The sequence below is a fragment of the Pleurodeles waltl genome, chromosome 2_2 (assembly GCF_031143425.1).
Source record: "Pleurodeles waltl isolate 20211129_DDA chromosome 2_2, aPleWal1.hap1.20221129, whole genome shotgun sequence".
Classification (NCBI taxonomy): Eukaryota; Metazoa; Chordata; class Amphibia; order Caudata; family Salamandridae; genus Pleurodeles; species Pleurodeles waltl.
In genome coordinates this window covers 1,147,495,634-1,147,519,408 of record NC_090439.1, presented here as the reverse complement: position 1 = coordinate 1,147,519,408, position 23,775 = coordinate 1,147,495,634, and the positions used below count along the sequence as shown (strand labels likewise).

Below are 23,775 nucleotides of genomic sequence, written 5' to 3'. Positions count from 1 at the left end.
AAACACAAAGTCGTCTCCCAGCTGGCGGGAGTTTTAAAAATGCTCCCACCAGCTGGGAGAAATCTTTTGGTCTGTTTTTCTTCCTGCACGGATGCGGGCAGGTAAGCAGATCAGGAGTTTGCTCCCACCAAGAGGGAGCAGCATATATAGTTACTCCCTCCTGACAGGAACAGTGCAGGCTCCCAACAACATCAGCATGGTGGGTGCCCTGGCTGGGCACCAGGGCATCCACTTTTAATTGATGTGGGCCCTGGGGGATGGGGACTCCAGGGCCAAATACTGCTCAGGGAGGGGGACTGTATGGTCCTCCTCCCCCCTAAAATATATAGGTTCCTGGAGGATGGGGTCCCCAAGTCCATAACAGGCTTAGGATGAGGCTCACTATGGCCCCCTCATCTTTAAAAAAAAGAAGAAGCCTTGGGAGATGGGGTCCCCAAGTCCTAATGAGGCTTGGGGAAAGCGGCCACATGGTTCCCCCTTTAGAATAAATAAGGTCTTGGGTGATGGGGCCCAGGGCCATAATAGGCACGGGAGGTGGGCCCTTGTAGGAGCCCAGCTCGAAGCTACAGTAGTCAAATTAATTACGTTTTGAAACATTTTAATTTCTGTGAGAAAGGGTCATTAGAAAGTGTGCCTTAGAGAGTGACTTGTGAATTACCACATCTGTGCCTCGGACATACTGACCTCAATGTATTATCCTTTTACAAGATATCGCTTGAAGTCCAAGCAGTTAAAATGTCCATTGTTCGGTGCCTGGGAAGAAGACTGCTTTGTTTGTATCTTCAGTGTATAATTCTGATCGGTTACTTCTCCCTGAGAACCATGGGGAGTGTCACAAACTGTTGAAAGTTGTTTGTTTTAATTGTGCATTCCGTAGTTAGTTAGATTTAGAGATGCCCTTCCAATATGCTTGAGAACTGATGCCCTTTTTCATTAGACCTTTGCTAAGGCTCAAAGAGTTTTACTCCAGAGAAAATCCGTTCTTATTTTTCTGACTGAATATTCATTTGATTCTGCCATTTAGAGACTTTGGCCCTCATTGCAAGGCTGGTGGTCTTACGACTGAATGCCCCGTGGATGCGGTCTGACCTCTATACTCCAGGTGATCTGTCTGCCACATTACAACCCTGGCGGTTGGACTGCCAAGGGGCTGTCATCACTGCCAGGAACAAGGTTCCTGATGGGCTGACGGTGGGCAGACTTGTGGTCAGCCACTGTGGAACTTAACTTAGCACAGCCGTGCTGATCACGACTCTTCTTTCCACCAGCCTTTCCATGGCGGGGTCCCCACCATGGAATGGCTGGCAGAAACACAGTGCAAGGGGATCCCTGCACTGCCCATGGCAAGGGCAGTGCAGGGCAGGCCCCCCCTGCCCAGCACTGTCGTATTGCTTTACAGATAGTGCGCATTCTGAGGGTGCTGGTGTGCTATGGTATTGGCCTAGCCTCCCTTAAGTGAGCCGAGCCGGTCTGACCAGCGTGAACTTCCTAATATGATGTTTCTGCTGGTCAGTTTGGCTGGAACATCACAATATGACCTAGAGGAAGGCAGCCGGAGTGACAGTTGCCTCCTCCCAGCAGCTTTGGCGGTCGGAGTGTTCTGACCACCAAAGTCATAATGATGCCCTTTATTTGCTGACACCTTCTGCTGCTATTTCCCTTCATTCTTTCAGCTTCTTAGCTGTGAATCATTAAGGAATTTACTGAAACGTACTTATGATTTTGACGACTTTAAATATTCTAACTTTGAATTTGCCATATTTAAACAACTTTGAATTATACTGTCCTTTATGATGATTATCGATTTCTAAATAATTTGAATAATTTTAATTTGTAACTTTGCTAATCTGCCAATAAATCTTATGTTTTTCAAGTTACTACTCTCAGTCATACTTGTGGGGCCTAATGTGCTTCACTGACATTGATATAATGTTGATGCCAAACCCCAGCCAGGGACAAAAGGTCCAACCACATAAGTGCAGCTTGTACCTGAGTTTGCATCAAGGATCTGCATGGTGCAAATCCCAACCAGCTGCAACAATTGTGTGAAACATCTCTACATTGAATAGCAGAGGGAGTTATAGTTTGATAATCCATGTTTTTCCTTGTTGCTGCAGTTGGAATTCATTGTGCCCCATGACCTTTAATTCTGATGCTCCTCTCCATATTATTAAGAGCCACCGTGGGTTCTCCAATGCGTGTTGCTACTTAGTAGCTTGATACACTCCTAAATCAATACTTCATTTTGTTTTGTTTCAGAGTGCAGTCACAATGGCACGAGTTTGGGATGATGTTTTATACGACCATATTCTAGTTAAAGAAATCATTCAAATTGCAGTTGATGCTGCTTTGCTTCAAGGATCTGTAAGAAGAACTCAAGAACAACCCAACACATCTAAGGTAACATCTTCCTAAAGAACAGTAATGCAAAAGACATCTGCTCTTCCTCAACCAAGTTCAGTACAGAGTGCCAAGATCTTGATTTCCTGAAGCCTGTCAATCTGGGGCCTGATTACTTATCACAGTCCTGGTCAGCTCCACAGTTCATGTTTATTGTGTACCTCTGGCACTGAGATGGATTGTGCGTGTGATTCCAGAAAATGTGAATCTCATTGCAGAAACAAGCTTGTGCTTGCATTGGAGACAGCACATTAGTGGAAGTCTGATAATTGGTTTGAAATCACGGGCAGAGGCAAACCAGTCTCAGTTTCAAGAGGGAGCAGGGATCCTCCTGCAGCTGAGTGCAAAGTGTGACTAAACCACTTTTGTGGGGAGATGTATGGTAGGAGATCTTGGATCCAGGCCTCTCCCTCTAAAAGGAGTACTATTGAGGACACACAAAATGTGCACTTATTTTAGTTGTGCAAAGTAGGTGCACCTTGAGAATGCTTTTTTGCCCCTGCTCCTGCTTCTGTATATGGTGATTCCTATCACACACAAAGAGGGGTTGCCTTTTTGTTACCTTCTTGAGTCTTCGGAAGACACATAGGTGGTTATTATAACCCTGGCAGTATTACAACGCCAGGGCCAAAACGACGGGAGCACCACCAACAGATTGGAGGTGCCTCCCGATGTATTTTGACCGCGGCGTTAGTGCCGCGGTCACACCGCTGAGGCCGGCGGTTTTCCGCCACAATGGCCCCGGCGGTTGTAATCCGCCAGGGCAGTACTGCTTGCAGCGCTGCCCAGGGGATTACGAGTCCCCGACCGCCAGCCTTTTTCTGGCGGTCTGAACCGCCAGAAAAAGGCTGGCGGTACGGGGAGTCGTGGGGCCCCTGCACCGCCCATGCCACTGGCATGGGCAGTGCAGGGTCCCCCTGACAGGGCCCCATGCGGCTTTTTACTGTCTGCTGTCCAGACAGTGAAAAGCGCGACGGGTGCAACTGCACCCGCCGCACGGCCGCAACACCACCGGCTCCATTTGGAGCCGGCTCCCATGTTGCGGCCCACATCCCCGCTGGGCCGGCGGGCGGAAACTTGGTTTCCGACCGCCGGCCCAGCGGGGATGTCCAAATGGGCACCGCTGGAGTGCGGCCGCATTGTTGGCCACACAGCGGTTACAGCTTGGCGGGCGGCGGTAGCCGCTCGCCAATGTTGTAATGAGGCCTATAATTATAAACACAATTGACTCCTAAGGAATAGATTCAATGTAGTTTCCTTGGTCAATAATACACCAATTATTATTGTACTATATGTATATATATCTTTTACATATTCATTTTATTTTAGTCATCTTTTACTCATCAAAACTCTGTAGGATATACACCATATATCTATGTATTTGTCACGGTTCTGGGCGGTTTTGTCAGAACTCTGGGTGGAGCACCCCTTGAGGTCCAAGAATATCTCCCTATAGAGGGAGTGTACTGAAGCAGAAAAGCAGCTAAAGGCATACACTGGAAATAAACAGCTATAGTAAGGCACAGAAACAGGATAGTGAAGGCATAGCAAGCTTAGGTGAATGGATTAGTAATGGATAACCACACTGGGGTTACTACTAAAGTTGTACACAAGCAAGGCTCAGAACGTCCCACAGCAACAGGGAACGTCAATGCCTCTGTGCAGATTACTCTTACAGGTAGTCACCCTGCAAGCCCCATAGAAAGGAGGCAGTGTAGGAAAGTACCATCTTGCCTGGCATGTTACATCCATTTTTACTTGTGTTTCAGTTTGTTTTTGCCTGTGTCACTGGGATCCTGCTAGCCTGTATCACTGAGGCTCTGCTAACCAGAACCTCAGTGTTTATGCTCTCTCTGCTTTTAAAATTGTCACTGCAGGCTAGGGACCATTTTTACCAATTCTGATTGGCACACTGGAACACCCTTATAAATCCCTAGTATATGGTACCTAGATACCCAGGGTACTTGGGTTCCCGGAGATCCCTATGGGCTGCAGCATTTCTTTTGCCACCCATAGTGAGCTCAGAAAATTCTTACACAGGACTGCCACTGCAGCCTGAGTGAAATAACGTCCACGTTATTTCACAGCCATTTTACACTGCACTTAAATAACTTATAAGTCACCTATATGTCTAACCCTCACTTAGTGAAGGTTAGGTGCAAAGTTGCTAAGTGTGAGTGCACCCTGGCACTAGCCAAGGTGCCCCCAAATTGTTCAGGGCAATTTCCCCAAAATTTGTGAGTGCGGGGACACCATTACACACGTGAACTACATATAGGTCAATACCTATGTGTAGCTTCACAATGGTAACTCCGAACATGGCCATGTAACATGTCTAAGATCATGGAATTGTCCCCCCAAGCCAAATATGATATTGGGGTGCCAATCCCATGCATCCCCGGGGCTCCAGCATGGACCCCGGGTACTGCCAAACTAGCTCTCTGGGGTTTTCTCTGCAGCTAGTGCTTCTGCCAACCCTCAGGCAGGTTTCTGCCCTCCTGGGGTCTGGGCATCCCAGTCCCAGGAAGGCAGAACAAAGGATTTCCTCTGAGAGAGGGTGTTACACCCTCTCCCTTTGGAAATAAGTGTTAAGGGCTAGGAGGAGTAGCCTCCCCGAGACTCTGGAAATGCTCTGAAGGGCACAGATACACCCCTCCTTGCATAAGCCAGTCTACACCAGTTCAGGGATCCCCCAGCCCCTGCTCTGGTGCGAAACTGGACAAAGGAAAGGGGAGTGACCACCCCATCTTGAATGCAGAGGTGTGAGGGCACAATGGAGACCTCTGAGTGGCCAGTGCCAGCAGGTGACGTCAGAGACCCCTCCTGATAGGCTTGTACCTGCTTAGGTAGCCAATCCTTCTCTGAGGGCTATTTAGGGTCTCTCCTGTGGGTTTCTCTTCAGATAACGAATGCAAGAGCTCACCAGAGTTCCTCTGCATCTCTCTCTTCGACTTCTGCCAAGGATCGACCGCTGACTGCTCCAGGACACCAGCAAAACCGGGACCAAGTAGCAAGACGACTACCAGCAACATTGTAGGGCCTAATCCTGACGGCTTTCTCGACTTTTTCCTGGTGGTGCATGCTCTGAGGCTGTCTGCCTTCACCCTGCACTGGAAGCCAAGAAGAAATCTCCCATGGGTCAACGGAATCTTCCCCCTGCTAACGCAGGCACCGGTCCTCTGGGTCCCCTCTTATGTTGACAAGCATGGTCCCTGGAACACAGGAGCTGGATTCAAGTGACCCCGACAGTCCAGTGATCCTTCTGTCCAAATTTGGTGGAGGTAACTCCTTGCCTCCCCACCCCAGACAGTAATCCTGTGTACTGCTTGATCTGCAGCTGCTAGGGCTTCTGTACACTTTTGCAAGGATTCCTTCATGCACAGCACAGCCCAGGTCCCCAGCACTCCGTCCTGCATTGCTCAACTCGCTGAGTTGACCACCGGCTTGGTGGGACCCTCTTTTGTTGTGTTGAGATGACTGCCGTGATCAGATTTCTTGAATGCCTGTTCAAGTACCTCTGTGGGTGCTGCCTGCTTCTGTGTGGGCTCTCTCTGATGCTGAGTGCCCCCTCTGTCTCCTCCTCCAAAGGGCGACCTCCTGGTCCTTCCTGGGCCGAACCCATTATCTTATGCCGCGAATCTTGCAGCTATCAAGGCTCGTTTGCGGTCTTTCTGCGTGGAAACAACTCTGCATCCTCCAGCCCTCCGTGGGACATCTTCTGACCAAAGGAGAAGTTCCTGGCACCTTCCGTTGTTGCAGAATCTTTGGCTTCTTCCACCCGGAGGCAGCCCTTTTGCACCTTCATCCGGGGTCTAGTGGGCTTCTGCCCCACCTGGACACTTGCGTGACTCTTGGACTTGGTCCCCTTCCTTTGCAGGTCCTCAGGTCCAGGAATCCATCTTCAGTGTTTTGCAGTCAGTTGTTGCCTTTGCAGAATCCCCTATCTCAGTTTTACTGTCTTTCTGGGGTAGTAGGGTAACTTTACTCCTACTTTTCAGGGTCTTAGGGTGGAGTATCTTGGACACCCTTAGTGTTTTCTTACTCTCCCAGCGACCCTCTACAAACTACACTAGGCCTGGGGTCCATTTGTGGTTCGCATTCCACTTTTGGAGTATATGGCTTGTGTTGCCCCTAGACCTATTGTCTCGTATTGCATTCAATTGTACTACTTTTCTAACTGTTTACTTACCTGATTTTGGTTTGTGTGTATATTTTGTGTATTATACTTACCTCCTAAGGGAGTACATCTTCTGAGATACTTTTGGCATATTGTCACTAAAATGAAGTACCTTTATTTTTAGTTACTCTGAGTATTGTGTTTCTTATGATATAGTGTTATATGATATAAGTGGTAAAGTAGGAGCTTTGCATGTCTCCTAGTTCAGCCTAAGCTGCTCTGCTATAGCTAGCTCTATCAGCCTAAACTGCTAGAACACTACTAATCTACTAATAAGGGATAACTGGACCTGGCACAAGGTGTAAGTAACACAAGGTGCCCACTGTAAGTCAGGCCAGCCTCCTACAGGCAGCAGAAGTGATTCTGTCTCGGGACCCTTAGGGCACAATCAAGGATTATACTTACGAACACAAGACAAGCCCCTGTGGGTCCGGCTGGAGACACAGTGACAATTCCTGGAAAACAGCAATAGCACACTGTCACAGATAGGCACATAAGACTACATACAACACTAGACAAAGGATGGGGCAGGAATTGTCCCCTGTAAACCAAGAGTCAACTCCAGTACAAAGTAAAATAGTTATACACAGGGGAGGACTGATAGTACACTTACCAGAAACAATAACCCAAGAGCAAACAGAAACAGAAGGAACAAACTATGAGGCAAAGCAGGAACAGGCCTGGAGAACAGGGGACAGACTCAGGCTGAAGCAAAGCAGGAATAGGACTGGAAAACAGGAAGCAGGCTCTGGCTTAAACAAGGAGGGATAGACCTGGAAAACAGGAAGCAGGCTCTGGCTGAAGCAAGCAGGAACAGGACTGGGAAACAGAGAGCATGCTGTGACTGAAGCAAGCAGGAAGAGGACTGGGAAACAGGGAGCAGGCTCTGGCTGAAGCAAGCAGGAACAGGACTGGAAAACAGGGAGCAGGCTATGGCCTGAGCAAGCAGAAACAGGACTGGGAAACAGGGAGTAGGCTCTGACTGAAGCAAGCACGAACAGGACTGGAACACAAGCCAACAAGAGGCCGGGTACACAAAGGAAACAAACTCCAATGCACAATGAGGAGCTTCAGGAAATGGCAGCTTATAAGCAGTTCCAGGCAGCAGCAAGCTTTTTTTGTGAAGGGTTATTTTAGAAATGAACACACCTCTCTTTTTTAAAACTCTTTTAATTAGGTTATCCAAACATTTATAAGTCCAATACATGAACAATTTACTACCGACCCACACCACATCCCCTTCACATGACATCTCCTTTTGATTGCAGTAACTAACATTATGAACCACAGTTTGTTTATAGTTTTCCCATCCCAGTTTTTCACCAATAGCATGCTACGTATGTCTTCCCCTGGAGCCTCCTATTAATGCCCAGATAGGGGAATTTTGTCGGACTCTTTTCTCAGTCCCCAGATTTTGTTGTACTTTTGTGGGGAACCCCTGGCCTAAAGTACTGCTTCTTCTGCCATTGAGCAATAATCCATTCGTTTTAACCACTTTGAGATCGAGGGGCCTCCCTAGGCCTGTTATGCCTCATTTAGACAACATGCATCCAATCTCCACTAATAGCGTTTGTCCTCTGTTCCCTTCCCATCCAGGGAAACCTCCCATTTTTGCCAGTATAGAGTCACAGACTATCAAGAAACTAGTTGCCCTCTCTAAGTAACAAAATATTGAGGTCCAGTACCCCTCTTTCATCCGGCATTCCTAGACCACATGCATGAAGGAACCTCTAGCCGGACAACAGCAGAGGTAGTAGGGGAAATTGCCTTGCCCCATCCTTTTTAGAGTTGCCATTGTGGTGTTGGGTGTGCTAGTCTTTTTTGCTGGGAATTCCTATTTGAACTGGCCAATGATGCAGATGTGCAGCATAGAGCCTCATAGTAACCTGTTGAGGTCTCTGCTCGTCGAGACTTGAAATTGTGAGAATTACAAAATCTGTGAAAGAATTTGAATGTGGGTGGCATTTTTAACGTTTATTTAAATTGTTTTTAGTGATCGTACTATAGACCTTTTTATCTAAGGTTGGTACTTTTCTTACTTCCTGGGTTCCTAGGAAGCATTTCTAGAAACGCCATTTTGGCGTTGGTCACTCTAGTCTTTTCACTGGGGATTCCTATTTAAACCAGCCAATGGTGCGGACGCATAGCAGACACGCTGCCTGCATGCCTAAGGGAAGCCCGTCTGTGACTGAATTGTGACCCGCACCAGGCACACTGCATATTTTTCATCAGGTATTTCTATGTCAGCCGACTTTTTTAAAGCTTGTATCAAATTTACCTAGCATTGTGACACCATCATCTCATTATTTGACATTGAGGGTCCTGTTTCTTGTATTAAATGTAAAGCCTGCTTTGGGTCACTAGACCCGCCACCACCAGCAGTGGTGCCGGTTCATAAAACAAGTGTGGCACAGGTTGGTCTAATTAATTCCAGCTCACTTAGTAAACACTCCCAGGAAGTGCCTGACCTTATTGTACATCTTCAGATAGACTTTTTGTTCATCACTGAATCCTTGCTGAAAGATTTGTGCAATTCTGATATTGCCCTTGCCCTTCCCACTGGATATACCATCTCCAGGCAGGATAGACCTGGTCTTTGGGGAGGTCTCTCCATTATTTTTAGAGAGTCCCTTCAGTGTGAAAGCCTCAACTTCAGTTCCCTCGAAGGGGCTGAAAGTTTAGGGTTCTGTGGTACGACTATTCCCTCTCAGTCCTGTGCCTCTGGTTTAATTTACCACCAACAGGGTTCAGGATCTACTTTTCTGGCCTCTCTGAGCAAAGCAGCCCTAGCTCCTTTGGTGCTTCAGTACTACCTTCACCATCATAGAATACTTTAAGTTTCATTGAGAATGCTCCAATGACCCTGAAATAATTAATTTCTCTGATACTTCAAGCACATTAGGGCTGCACAAGTTGGTTACAGTACCTACACATAAAGCAGGTCACACTGAGACCATCTGCGGCATACCCCAGGGTCCGTCCCTCAGCCCGACCCTCTTCAACGTCTACATGGCCCGCTTGCTAACATCACCCGATCCCACAACCTCAACATCATCTCATACGCCAACGACACCCAGCTGATCCTCTCCCTCACCAAGGGCTCCGCCAAGACCAACCTCTGCAAAGGAATGAAGGCCCTCGCCGAATGGATGAAGAGCAGCTGCCTCAAACTCAATTCTGACAAGACGGAAGTCCTCATCTTCGGCTCCACCCCCTCTGCATGGGATTTCTCCTGGTGGCCTGCCAGTCTAGGAGCCGCTCCGACTCCCACCAACCATGCACGCAACCTAGGATTCATCTCGGACTCCTCATTATCCATGACCCACCAAGTCAACGCCATCTCCTCCTCCTGCTTCAACACCCTCTGCATGCTCTGAAATACCTACAAGTGGATACCACAGAGACCAGGAGAACAGTCATCCAAGCCCTTGTAAGCAGCAAACTGGACTACGGCAATGCCCTCTACCCAGGAACCACGACCGAACTCCAGAAGAGGCTGCAACGTATCCAGAACGCCTCTGCACGCCTCATCCTGGACATCCCCCGCCACTGCCACATCACAGACCACCTGAGAAACCTACACTAGCTCCCAGTCAACAACAGAATCACCTTCAAACTCCTCACCCACGATAACAAAGCAATGCACAGCACCGGACCAGAATACCTCAACAGACGACTCTCATTCTACACCTCGACCCGGCATCTCCGCTCTGCCGACCTCGCCTTCACAACCGTCCCATGTGGCTGCAGAACTACAACCGACGGTAGATCATTCTCGCACCTCGCAGCCAAAACGTGGACCACTCTTCCCACACACCTGCACCAGACCAAAGACTTCCTTACCTTCAGGAAACTTCTCAAGAACTGGCTGTTTGAGCAGTAGCAGCACCTCAACCCCTACCCCTCCCCCCTCAGCACCTTGAGGGTGAGTAGTGCACTTTACAAATTCCTGATTGATTGGTTGATTGATTGAATGTATCTGTTTTGATAATCCTAATTTACTAATGGATGCTCCTATCCAATCTAGTTGATCAGCCCACATGTGAATCCCTTTCAAAGTCAATCCGGAGCAAGGTAATCGTCCTCTCTCTGTTCCTACCTTGGGCCCCTCCACCACTCACATGTGGGGTAAGATGCTAATTGATCCCAGATTTTTGATAACTTTATATAATTCCTCCACATTTCAAGGACGAATTGCTGATAATGAGGAATCCTTTAATAAGTGGATATCTCAAACAGCCACTGTATTAGCACCAGTAATTTCCCAAAGAAAAGTCACAAATCCTCACTCCCTGCCACTTGGTTTAATCAGGCCATAGTAAATTAACATTTGCTTTGTAAGAAATTAGAAAGAAAATGGGGTAAGACCTATAATCCAGCATACTTGTTGCAATTTAAAATGCCACTAAAAGCTTATCACAAGCAGATTAAGACTGTAAAAAAAGCTTATTTCTCTACTCAAATTAAGGAAGCACAATTTGGTCAAAAGCTAATTTTCAAGATTTCTAACCCCTTCCTTAAACCTAGTGCATTGTAGAAAGAGATTTCACCCTCCCAAGCATTATGCGACCATATTTCTCCTTCTTGTGTTAAGGAGAAGGTACGATGTATTTAATGTGATTTTATCACCCCTGCATTTTCAATAAATGAAGCTGCAATTGAGGAGCCCTTACAAGCAGGGACTAGAACTTTGCTAGCCTTCCAAACTATTTTGCTTGCCCAGACCCACCAGACCATCATGTCTTGTAAATCAGGATCACCAAATGACCCTTGCCCTCCCCAGGTCCTTCTTAAGGCTATGGGCATAGTCAACCCTGTGAATAATGAGATTTTGAATAACGTCTTATTTACAACAGAAGTACCGGCAGATTGAAAGTTGGTAGTGGTCAAATCTTTGAAGAAGAAGCCCCCTTGCAAATCCTACAACACAGTCCAACTTACACCTTATTTCATTGCTGCCTGCAATGAGTACAATAACTGAGAAATTGGTAAATACTCAATCCATGTTTTTTTAGAAAAAAGCCAATGTACTTCACCCACAGCAGTCAGGTTTTCATTCTAAGCATTCCACCAAATATGCTTTGTTGGGAGTTGTGGACAATGAAATTGACTTTGGATGTAGGAAAGAATGGGGTGTTGATCTTCTTAGACTTGTCCATGGCATTCAAGAGCATCTCCCATGATATCCTGCTCCATCGCATTAGAGAATGTGGGATTGCTGGCCCAGCTCTCTCTAAAATCATTTCTTACAGATCACAGACAAATGGTTAAGTTGGTCTCTTACTCTTCTGAAGAAACCACAGTCACCTCAGGTGTCCCGCAGGGCTCTTAATTGAGATCAGCTCTACTTAACATCTAATTGGCACCTACCATTTCGTATGCAGTTGGCACCCAGTTGATATTATCACTGGATAAAGGATAACTTGGATCAGAGCTGAACTTTAAACATTTGTTCATCTGTAATTATTCAGTGGATGCAAGACAACCACCTGAAATATAATACTGAGAAAAACTAGATCATGTTGTTGGACAAGTCTAACGATTTTCTTCCCTCTGAATGGTGGCCAGATTTAGCACCTTCTCCCCTAGCCACAATGGAGGTCATCAGGAACCTCGGAGTAAAATTTGACTCCCTGTTTTTGTTTTACCCACACGCCCTCCCTGTCGCAGGCACATGTTTTAATCTAATAAAACCTTTGAGGACATTTTTTGAACTTCTGCCCCTGACAGCTAGAAAAACTGTAGCACGTGTGATTATTGCTTCCAGGCTGGCCTACTGTAATAGTAAGTTTGCCAGTTCTTCTAAACAATGCAAAAACTTCAGGTGGTCCAACATGCAGCAGCCTGAGCACTTCTTAAATTGTCAAGAATATCTACTGCTTCGGCAGCTTTGATAGCTCTGCATTCTGTCCTCAGGAGGGTCCTTTTTAAAATTCTCTTTATGACCTTCAGAGTCTATAAAGCAACCGGGCCAAAATTTCTTACATCAAGGTTTACTCATTATGTTACGAGTAAAACCCTGAGGTCCTCACAAGCCAATCTGCTCAAACCTGCCTCGTTCAGATTGAGAACTAGAGGGGACAAATACTTTACTATTTTAGGCACCAGGGCTTGGAACTCTCTAGCCACTTACTGTTTAAAAATGTGGAACCTGTTTTTAGAAAGCAACTAAAGTCTTGGATTTTTGGGAATCCCTGATAGACATTGCTCCTCCCTCATTCTCTAACGTATTAGTTATTTTTTCTGATCTGATTCTCTCATTCCAAGCAGATGGATTTCACCTTGCCCTGCTATAGTGCCAGGAAGCTCCCTTGGGAGTGACAGTTTCGCTTTACAAATGTCCAATCCAATTCAATTCCATAGCCTGACCGGGGTGTGATACATTCTGGGGGAATTTTGAACTGAATTAATTGCAAGCGAGCTGGTATTCCCAGGTCACAGTTCCAGGACATTGAACACCAGTGTTTTATATAGGGTGGATATTCACTTCTTTTCAAATGCAGAAATTGCTTTTTAGGCCTCAGCTCTAGACAGCGCTTGTGCGCAGTCTCGAACCGAGCCATGCTGTAACTAATGTTGTGGGCTTCAGCCCACTGATAGGGTTGCCATCTGCTGACTCCCATGTCGCTCCGTTTTCCATTGTTGCCATTGGTCTATAGCATGCGTGTGTCACGCCTCTTTCTTTCTTCAGCTGTTTCCGAGCACAGCGACTAAGTACCGCTAAACATACACATAGGCCATTTTATTGCATTGTTTCAGGACTACTTTATTATTCCTGTAGCCCTGGCACGCAGCTTTGTTTCTTTTTCCGCTTCTTCCCATACTTTGTTTTGTGGCTTGTTTCATTAGCAAATCCATACGGTCCATCACCTGCCATCAGCACTTCCAAACCACACCTTTCCTCTCCTCCCCTGAACTCTGCCCTCCACGTGTGCCCTAACCGGGAACCCTTTGCCTGACTTTTGCCTGCCCGTCCCTTTACCACGGACACAAAGTTGAAACTCATTGTGTGTGCTGTCCATAGAGCCCGTGCTGGTAAATGTCCAGCAATAAGCAGGATACTTTCTGCCAAGCTTAAGCGACAACACAACTCATTTTCCAGCCACAAAACAGGTTCTGCCTACTATCAGTCATGGCTTTTTCCAGCCCACGGATCTCAATATGCCAGAGACCCATGAAAAGGGCCATAGAAAAAAACAGCTCAATGGACTTCACGTGGAGGAAAATCTCAATGCCATTTTTAGGGTCGAGCCTGCGTCGCATGTGCTTGCGCATGCGTTTCACAGAGCGAGACGCTTTAGGAAGTAAAAAGGGCTCGGAGCCCCGTCCACGTCACTTTGGTGTCTTTTATTGGCTCGTGGGCTTGCCTGTTAGAATCTGCTTGATTTAATTTGTGGAAGGCACGCATACATCATGACTTTTCCGGTGGATAGCCCTCCCCGAGCGCATCGACCAAGTACAGAAAACATACGAGGCTTGCTGTTTTCTGTCCGGTTCGTGGACTACTTTTTCTCTGTTTTCCCAACTCAATCTCACTTGGCAGAAGTCAAGCACTTTTTTTTATTTGCCACAGGGCCGAAGAGGTATTGAGCCGGAACAGCAAGTTGAAATTGTCCAACAAATGACAAAGGTATGCATCCCATTTGTGAAGGTTATTTGGGCTAGCAATTAGTCTGTTTTGCTAAAGTGAGTTAGATTTATGCTGGGAGCATTACAAACCATTGTTGTACAGTAAAGCAGTGGTGCTCATAGTATTGAACCGTGGTATCCATGGAAGTAGTATAGCGCCAATGACTATTAGAATAAGACCACTTCACATGTTAGTCCACGCAAGGTCTTTATATTTCGTACCCTCACGTGTAATCTTGCCCTGTCTTAGTGGCAGGGAACCAGTTGGGGATGTAAGGTTGGAGGCCCTGTTGGGTCAGAGCTTTCGCTTTATTACCTAGCCCTGGCAGCTGTTCTGATGATTACACTTCATAGGGTCAAAATGTTTAAGTTTGGGAGCAAATGACAGTTTGGCCTTTTATTCCTTAAGTTCTCTCTCACACTCTGTGTACCAAACAAACTCAACACCTTTCCTCAACAAATGTCTCATGTTTGAACTGATTTCTGCAAAGTTGTTAATGAATTTGTTGTACTACTCTCATTTTCAAGAATATCATGAGCCCTTCTTTGTTTGAAGGAGAAATCATGTTTTGAATAGTGTTCACTAATTCTGCTTTGGGTTTTAACCCATCACCCATTATTGTGTGACCCAGATAATCAAAAGTTTTGCTTCAAAATCTGCATTTCTCTATTTTGACAGTGACATTATGTTCCTCCAGTTTACTAAGAACCTTTCTTATCCTAGCAATATGTTCAAATTCATCCCTTCCATAAACAAGTATGCCATCTTAGCACACACATACACCCTCTATCTCACTTAATAGTTTTTCCAGGATGCACTGGAAAACAGGTGCAGCGGAGACTAAACCGAAAGGTAGTCTAGTATATCTGAATGTTCCAAGCAATGTAATAAAAGCTATGAGATCTCTAGATGACTCTTCTAATTCAATTTGGTGATAAGCGTAGATCAACGGTGGTGAAGATCTTTGCCCCACCTAACATTAAAAAAGCTCTGAAATGTTTGGTAACAGATACATATCAACCACAACCCCTTTGTTAACTTTCCTGAGATCTACACATAGGGCCTCATTATGACATTGGCGGTAAATGCCACCTATCGCCATGGCGACAGCCGCCTACATACTGTCGCTGTGGCCACCAGCCGCCAACCGCATTATGACCGTAGACAGAATACCACCAAAAGGCTGTCAGTATTCCTTCGACAGTCATGGCCGCGGACGGCGGTAAGGTGGCGCTGTTGCCAGCAGCAGCGCCACACCAGAAAAAGACCACCTACCGTATTATGAGCCATCATACGGCCTGGCGGTGTTTTGCTGGTGGACACTGCTGCTGGCAGCAGCGCCACGTCCCGTCTCCTGCCGGAGGGCCCCCTGCAAGCAGGTAAGTCGGGTTCTCCGACAGGAGAGGGGGGCATTGTGTGCATGTGTGGGGTGTTGTGTGTGTGGGGGTGTGTGTGTCTGTTTTTTATGTGTGCATGCGAGTGTGAGTCGCGTGGAATGCGCACGTGAATGAATGAATGTGAGTGTACGTGTATGTTGTGTGTTGTGAATGCATGTCTGCTACAATGTATGTTAGTGTGTGTTGCGGGGTGTGGGTATGTATGTGTGCGTGCATGGGTGGATGTGGGTATGCGTGTATGTATGAGTGTGTATGTATGCACGTGTGTTAATTGCTTTGCTATCTGATACATCAGGAGAATGATCAAAAACCTCCTGTCGTTCTGCCCCAAGACAGTAAAGTAAAAGTGCTATTCTCCTTACTACACTCAATTCCGCTTTCTCCACTTTAGAGGTGGATCACCAGGGTTTGCTAAAAAAAAATGGAGGTGCTGTGACATTTTGCATCATGGAATTGGAAGATAACAAGTTATAGATTGTATTAAATCTTAATAAGGAAATGCTACATATATATTTTATCCTTTTTTAAATAGTAAACATATTTGTATGTTAACATTTTTTATCCTTAAACATTATATTCTTTTTTAAATAGTCTGTTAAAAATTAAGGCGTGCCTATCTCCATAAAATGTAAACAGGCAGATGAAGGTGTTGCTGTCAATGACTAAAAATGAGACAAAAGATTCTCACGTTTTAATGCATGCTTGCCGCCATGTGGCAAAGTTTACATGCTAGTGTTTCATACGGAAACACGTTCTTATGTGTTCTAATGCATGCTTTACACCATGTTGAAATATACTGGTGTCTCGGTGTGAAAAAATGCACACTAGGATCCTTGCCGATTGCATGCCTCAATGCGTGCCTGCCTGTCGCTGTATCAAAATGAGGGAAGGAGACAGGTTCACAAGTGTTAACGCGTCCCAACCTGGATAATTATTCACCCTGGGACTCATTTTAGGCCGATGAATCTTTTGACCCTGATTGAAGTCTCCTTTAGACGAGATAACTAGTCAGCATGTCAATTAATAATCAATAACCTCATCAATAATCACAGTAGCAAATCAATCAAAGCAATCAGTAACATCAATAAACTTGAAACACATTATTACCTTTCAGTCATGAATAACCACAAAGAGTTTAGTACGATTTATGATATTTATTCCCTATTGATTACACTCTACTAGCAAGTTTATTAGTGTCAAAACAAAGAAGCACATCAACATTGTAATAATATGGCAACTCGAATAAGATTTCATCAAGGCAAAGATCATGAACATTAGAACATAGCACGACATCAAGATGGATTAACTTTAGCAGAGTATCATTAGCGCATTATTCAACAAAGCATAGATTCAGTCATTTGCCTATTTGCGTCCGTTTTAGTGAACTCCTTAACTAGCCTCAAATTAGCATTGGCATGTTGGGCTTCATGACAAACGATTTAGCAACATCAATTTAGAAAACATCTAACTAGGGTCTCTATCAAAGAAGCAGTTGGTACCTGGAAAGAAAAGGCAAATAGACAATTACAATTTCATTATCATATAGTTACCCTCCGTAATGGGTCAGCATACAGAGTCAGTCTTCGTCCTCAGGACATCAGTTGATTCGCCATCAACCAGGAAACACAGCAAATTTCAGCAAGACGGGGCAAAAGGGAATACCTCCCTCATAAGGAGCAGAGTAACAAAGTGGCTGGGCAATAGCAAAAGGCACGCAATGGCATATAATGCCTCGGAATGGCTTGTAAAGGCTGGTAATCCTCCTTTCTCCTTGTGTCCAAGAATTTTATATCAATCTTGTTGTATAGTCCCCCAATTTCCAATTGGGCAAGTTTTAGCGCACCATCATCTCCATCCAATGGTTTATTTGTCGTCTTCGTACGATTGTCACCCTATAACAGTTCCCACATATTTTATTGGCTCCTATAATTTACGTCATCAATGGGGTGAATGTCAGGTGAGCAATAAGTGACATTTGTTACTCAAGTCAGTAGTCCCATTGTTTTTCCTAGTCTAAATGACCTTGTACCTGTTGCAAATTACACTGTTGCATTCAGCAAGAATGTCTCCTTGGGCAAGTCGAGTCTCATGAGAAAGTTTATACTACGGTTACACTCATCTTCCAGCTTCTGGAAAAGTACGACACATGTCCTTCAGCAAGTCAGCACACTGCACGTTAGAAAAACACATTTAATATGAAACCGGGCAGCTAGGCCCAGACTCATGCTAACTAAGGCCTAGTGAATAATTAGCAAAACCTTAACATATAATATTTAATATTATATTCAAAATCATACATCAGTACATTAATATTTCATTAGTAGTCAATTTCATTAATCATCAAATCAATGGTGGCCTCTCCCCGTGGGCACGTTTCATACACATGTGTTAACGTTTACATTTTCTATGCAATTTCACTAAGCACTGTATTGCAAGCTTCTCATGCTAATTATTAGATTTTAATCACACTCCATCAATACCTCCTCTGATGACTCTTGTCATCACACAAATCCAATCTTTACTTTTCCTTCACTTTCTTAATTCCTTCATTTCAATTTGTTCCCCAATTTTTGACTTTTCGTATTTTGCTTTGAATATTTTCTCCCTTTTCTTTTCTTACCTCCTCATATTACGTTTTGCCAATTTTTCCCTAATTCTTTTACTAAGTTTACATGATAACCATAGTCCAAATAAGCAAGCTAAAACAATCAATATTCCCCCTATTATTTTTGCAAGTATCCCATTCCAAATATTACTAAACCAACTTCCCACTTTAGCAAGTCCCTTTCCAACCTTTTCCCAAACTCCAGGTTCTTTCAGCTCTTTCAAATCTGTACTATCTCTTGTTAGGATATTAAGCATACTTCTAATCTTATTACTATTATCTGGTATGAAGGCACAACAGTGGCACTCGTTAAGCATCCTACAGACTCCGCTACGTTTCGCTAAAAGAATGTCTAAAGCAAGCCGGTTTTGAAGAGTCATAGCCCTCTCCGCAGCAAGGTCAGTATCCATCAGGAGTATAGCCCCTGTGAAGTTTGTCAGCATGTTATCCACAATAGTAGACAACTTTCGAATCTTTATGGAATTTAAAGTAACTCCCACTGAAGGAATTATTGCTCCAAATATATCACCTACAGCAGCAGCCGCTGTCTCTCTTTTCTGTCTAGTATGATGTAATTCAGACAATTTAGGAAACTTCCTTAAGTCGTCAAATTGGTAAATCTTTGGAAAAACTATTCCCAAATAACATGTCCCATACCATCCCTTTGGAAGACGGTAATAAGCATTAAGTTCACATATGTAATAGATCCCAGGGATCGCTGGATCCTGTCCATTTAACATGAACGTCCACTTCCTCTGAAACAAAAACACATGTCTGCACTCACTTGTTCCCACAAATAAAGTGTCATGATCAGATTTTGGCATGTATATGCAAAGCTTTCCTACGTGTAATGCATCTATAGCTAATTTGCCTTGTGTCTTTATTGCACTATAAGCATAGTCATTTGCAAATGTTAGTTTCTCTAATCCCTTTTCTAGCTTTTCTTTTAACGCTTTCCTTCAATTATAAGTGTGATCTAAAAAAACTCTTCTCTACAGGTGTTAGGAAGCAGGTTAGATTATTGCGATGTTATTGTGATGCGCATAAGCTGTGCTAAATGTCAGTGTAGGCTCAAAGAAACCCCTGACTATCTGTATACTATGATCTCTAGCTATTGTACTCAAATATTCATTTATAGGCACAAACGAGAACACTACATCTAGATTAGAATAGAAGTATTGAATATATTCCTGATCATAAAGCCTTGTTAATAGCAAACTACAACTTATCCCGTAGGTTAGTGGCAAACTATGATAAGTAACCCCTTCTTGTACTGACAAATTACTTTTCGTGCACACGTAACAATTTTTTCGCATCCATTGTTTCAACATACTCATTCAACAGGCGTGTTAGTTCCCTCATGCAAATAATTTGAATTTTGCTCAAATCTCTCCCATGGTGTTAGTGTAGTAGTCTCAGGAATTGAAGCATTGTTAGTCTCACTCTTATCCACCAACGGTATTCCCACAATCACAGCTACTATTACTGTCGCACACACAACACCCAAAATAATACTCAACCATCTACAATCCTACTCCTATTATTGTCATCTCTATTGTTAATCATGATCTGTATAGAATCAGAAAGCAGAACAATATAGAGGCAAACAATCAACTGAGGAAGGTCTAAAAGCTCCTTTTTTTCTCTTCTTAAGCAAAGTCTCTCTTTAGCAAGTATTTACAGCTTTTCACTCACTCCCAGGATCCTTGTCAACTCAGGTTAGCAGGTTGTCACAATCAGTTTTAAAAATTCAATTCAGGTTAACAGTGTCACATCTGGTAATTTATCAGTCTCTTTTTTTCTCTCAGCTTTTCAGCCTTATTTTTAATTTAACAAAATCTCTCTGTTCTGTGGTCGAATTCAGGTGCCATAGTATTGACCTAGAATCTCTCGATCAAAACAAAATGGCAAGAATTCTTGCTGTCACTCAGCTGATGTTGCATACGCCCATTCAGGACCTGTGTATCTTCTGTTTGTGACTCTCTTTCTTTTCAATTTGTGATTACCCTGCAATTCTCCTTCACTCGGATCCTCTCTCCTTGTGGTATCGACTTCTTCTTCTTTTGTTTCATCTATTACCACTTTCTCTTTTGCAGGTTGTGGCCCTGGCCATTTATCTCCTTTCAATGTCCATTTACTGTTCGACTTTTCAGATTGCTGGTCAATGCCCTCTTCTTGTGCTATGGTGTTTTTTCATGATGGCTCTGCAAGCGGCTCAGGAGGAGTCTGAACACTCTGACTTCCTTCTGTTTTGCCTCCTTCGCCTTCCGGGTCTATCAGGGGCTCAACTTCAATCCCGTATCCGTCTACTTCTGGGAGAACCTCTCTTTGTGTCGGTTCCCCTGGTGCCTCAATTGAGATAGGCTCACTGTCACCCCTCCGGATTTTGTTTGCTGGTTGAGTGACCAAGTCGTCCTCAACGGGCTCTCCTTCAGTCTCAATTCCCCTTTGATTACTTTCCGGCCCTGAGACTTCCTTTTCTGCGGCTGTTATTTTCGACAACTCAAGTTCCTCATCAGTTGGACACGTCACCTTCTTGGTGTGACTGGCATGTATTCAGTTTGGAACTCCCGCACATTTCACAGCAGTAGTAGTTGTCAGTATCACTTGATACAGCCCCTTCCAACGTGGATCCAAACACGACTGCCTCACGTGTTTCTTGACAACAACCCAGTCACTGGCTTTCAGATTGTGACCTGGATCACTTATCGGTGGCAGTGTGGTTGCTTCCACCTGGTGAGAGAAAGAGCGGACCACATCAGCCAGACCCTTGCAGTAGTCCAACACCATATCATCCGTGATATTCACAAGAGCATTTGCGGGCACTGCAGGCAATCTCATAGCTCGGCCCATGAGAATTTCATGTGGAGACAGTCCTGTTTTCTTGTTGGGTGTATTTCTCATTGACATCAGCACTAAGGGCAACGCATCAGGCCATTTAAATTTTGTAGCTGCGCTCATTTTCGCCATTTTCGACATCAAGGTACCATTCATCTGTTCCACTAGTCCTGATGCTTCAGGGCGATAGCTACAATGCAACTTCTGTTCAATGTTCTGTGCGGCACACAAGAGCTTAACCACCTTGTTGTTGAAGTGCCTTACACCATCTGATTCTAAAGACATCGGAAACCCGAAACGTGGTATCACTTCGCTAAGCATCAACTTTGCTACTGTGAGACTGACATTCCTACGTGTAGGGTAAGCTAACAATCATATGGCTGAAGATGCACACAATCACCAACACATACTTCAGACCTCCACACACAGGCATCTCAATAAAATCCATCTGCATTCTGCTAAATGGACATCCTGCTCTCCCATTGTGGCTCAAATTCACCACAGTCCTTCTCCCCGCATTCATCTGCTGACAAATGATGCACCTGTGACAAATCACTTCCGCGGCTTGTCTGAACTTTGGGTTAAACCAATCGATTTTAAACAGCCTGATCATGGCATTTCTCCCAATATGTGCTTGACCATGGTAAAACCTCGCAAACTGTGACAAAAGACTGTTTGGCAAAACCATTTTCCCCTCATCTGAAACCCACTAATCATCAGGTCTTTGTACACATTGCAATTTAAGCCAAGAGCGTTTCTCTTCTTTGCTGGCACATCCCTGCAACAATTTTAACTCTTCCATTGTGTCAACCACCCTCAATGCATAACCTGTGCATGTCTCATTTTCAGTTTCCGATAACAATTCCCACTGATCTTTGAACGATATACAGTTCAACGCACAAAACCTTGCGACTTGATCTGCATATCCGTTCCCCATTGACACAAAGTGTTGCGACTTAACATGAGCATTGCATTTCACCATGGCAATTTCAAGAGGTATCTGAATCACGTACAACAATTCCTTAATCATTTCACCATTTTTCACTGGAGAACCAGAAGAGGTCAGGAAACCTCTCTGGGACCATAGCTGGCCAAAATCATGGACAATTCCAAATCCGTATCTGCTGTCAGTATAGATGGTCACTTTTAGGTTCTCAGCTGCATAGCACACCCTAGTAAGAGCAATTAATTCAGCCACTTGAGCAGAATACACTCTTTCGAGCCAAGATGCTTCCAGGATACCAGTGATTGTACACACCGAGTATCCAGCTCTCAGTACTCCCACTGAATCTCTTAGACACGAGCCATCGACAAAGATAATGTAATCATTTTCTTCCAATTGGGTATCTTTAATATCAGGTCTCAGTTTGGTGCACAGTTCTGTTACCTCAAGACAATCATGTTCTGCTTCCTCAGCATTATCAATATCTGCATTTTCAGTAGGAAGCAAAGTTGCCGGGTTCAACACAGTATATCTTTTCAAAGACACATTAGGTGACCCCAGTATAATCGTTTCATATTTTGTGAGTCTTGCATTTGTCATATGCTACGTTTTAGTCCGGGTGAGTAGTATTTCAACTGAGTGCGGGACCATTACTGTTAAGGGATGTCCCATCACTATGCCTTCACACTGAGTTAGGCTTTGACCAACTGCTGCGACTGCACTCAAACAACCCGGTAAGGCTGCTGCGACTGGGTCCAAAGTAGCTGAAAAATACGCTACTGGGCGGTTTGCACCTCCATGGACCTGTGTCAAGACAGACAAAGAACAAAACAGTACAAAAGGCTTTGTGTGGTCAGGCATACCTAAAGCTGGAGCCCTGCACACGCTTTCTCTCATTTCAATGAATACCTTCATTTCTTTCTCGGACATAGTCAGAGTACCCGGGCCATCCTTAATCTCCTTGACAGTCAACCTTACCAAAGGCTTAGAGATAATCGAGAAGTTGGGAATCCACTGACGACAGCAACCCACCATTCCCAAAAATATCCTCACGTCTCTCTTGGATGTCGGGGGATTCATCTGCAATATGGCTGTCACTCTTTCTTGAGAGATTTTCCTCGTCCCTTTCTCAATTAGATGGCCTAAGTACTTCACTTCTTTCTGACAGTACTGTAGCTTCTTTGGGGACACCTTATGTCCGTTCTTTCCCAAATGATTCAGTAAGGCAATTGTGTCATACCTGCAGACATCCTTTGTTTTGGATGCAATCAATAAGTCATCAATGTACTGCACTAGAGTCGAATTAAAAGGCAGTTCTAATGATTCCAAATCCTTCTTCAATATCTGATTGAAGATGGAAGGCGTTTCTGAAAACCCTTGGGGAATTCAACACCAAATGTAAACCTTGTCCAAGAATTTAAAACTGAAGAGAAATTGGCTATCCTCATGAAGAGGCACAGAAAAGAATGCTTGTGACAGGTCCACAACCGTGAACCACTCTGCATCGCATGGAACCTAAAACATGATCACGGCTGGATTTGGCACTATGGGGCAACATTTTACCACTATCTCATAAATTTTTCTCAGGTCTTTGGCAATTCGAACTTTCCCACAAGGCTTTCTCAGCCCCATTACTGGCGAATTACATGGGCTGCTCAAAACTTCTCTTAAGACCCCTTGCTTCACAAAGTCTGCAATTATCTGCTTCACTTGTATAAGAACATCTTGTGCCATGGAATATGTGACAGAACAACTAGGTCCTAAACAACTATAGCCTAAACCACT

General features: G+C 44.6%; 1 protein-coding gene across 1 annotated transcript in view; it reads left to right on the top strand.

The window, feature by feature from the left end:
* Positions 1–23,775, top strand: part of LOC138282981 (glutathione synthetase-like) — a 234,175-nt gene that overhangs the window by 30,532 nt on the left and 179,868 nt on the right. The window contains exon 2 of the mRNA XM_069221069.1: positions 2,260–2,400. Within this exon, the coding sequence (XP_069077170.1) occupies positions 2,272–2,400 (129 nt within the window). The 5' untranslated portion in view covers positions 2,260–2,271. The remainder of the gene's footprint in view (positions 1–2,259; positions 2,401–23,775) is intronic.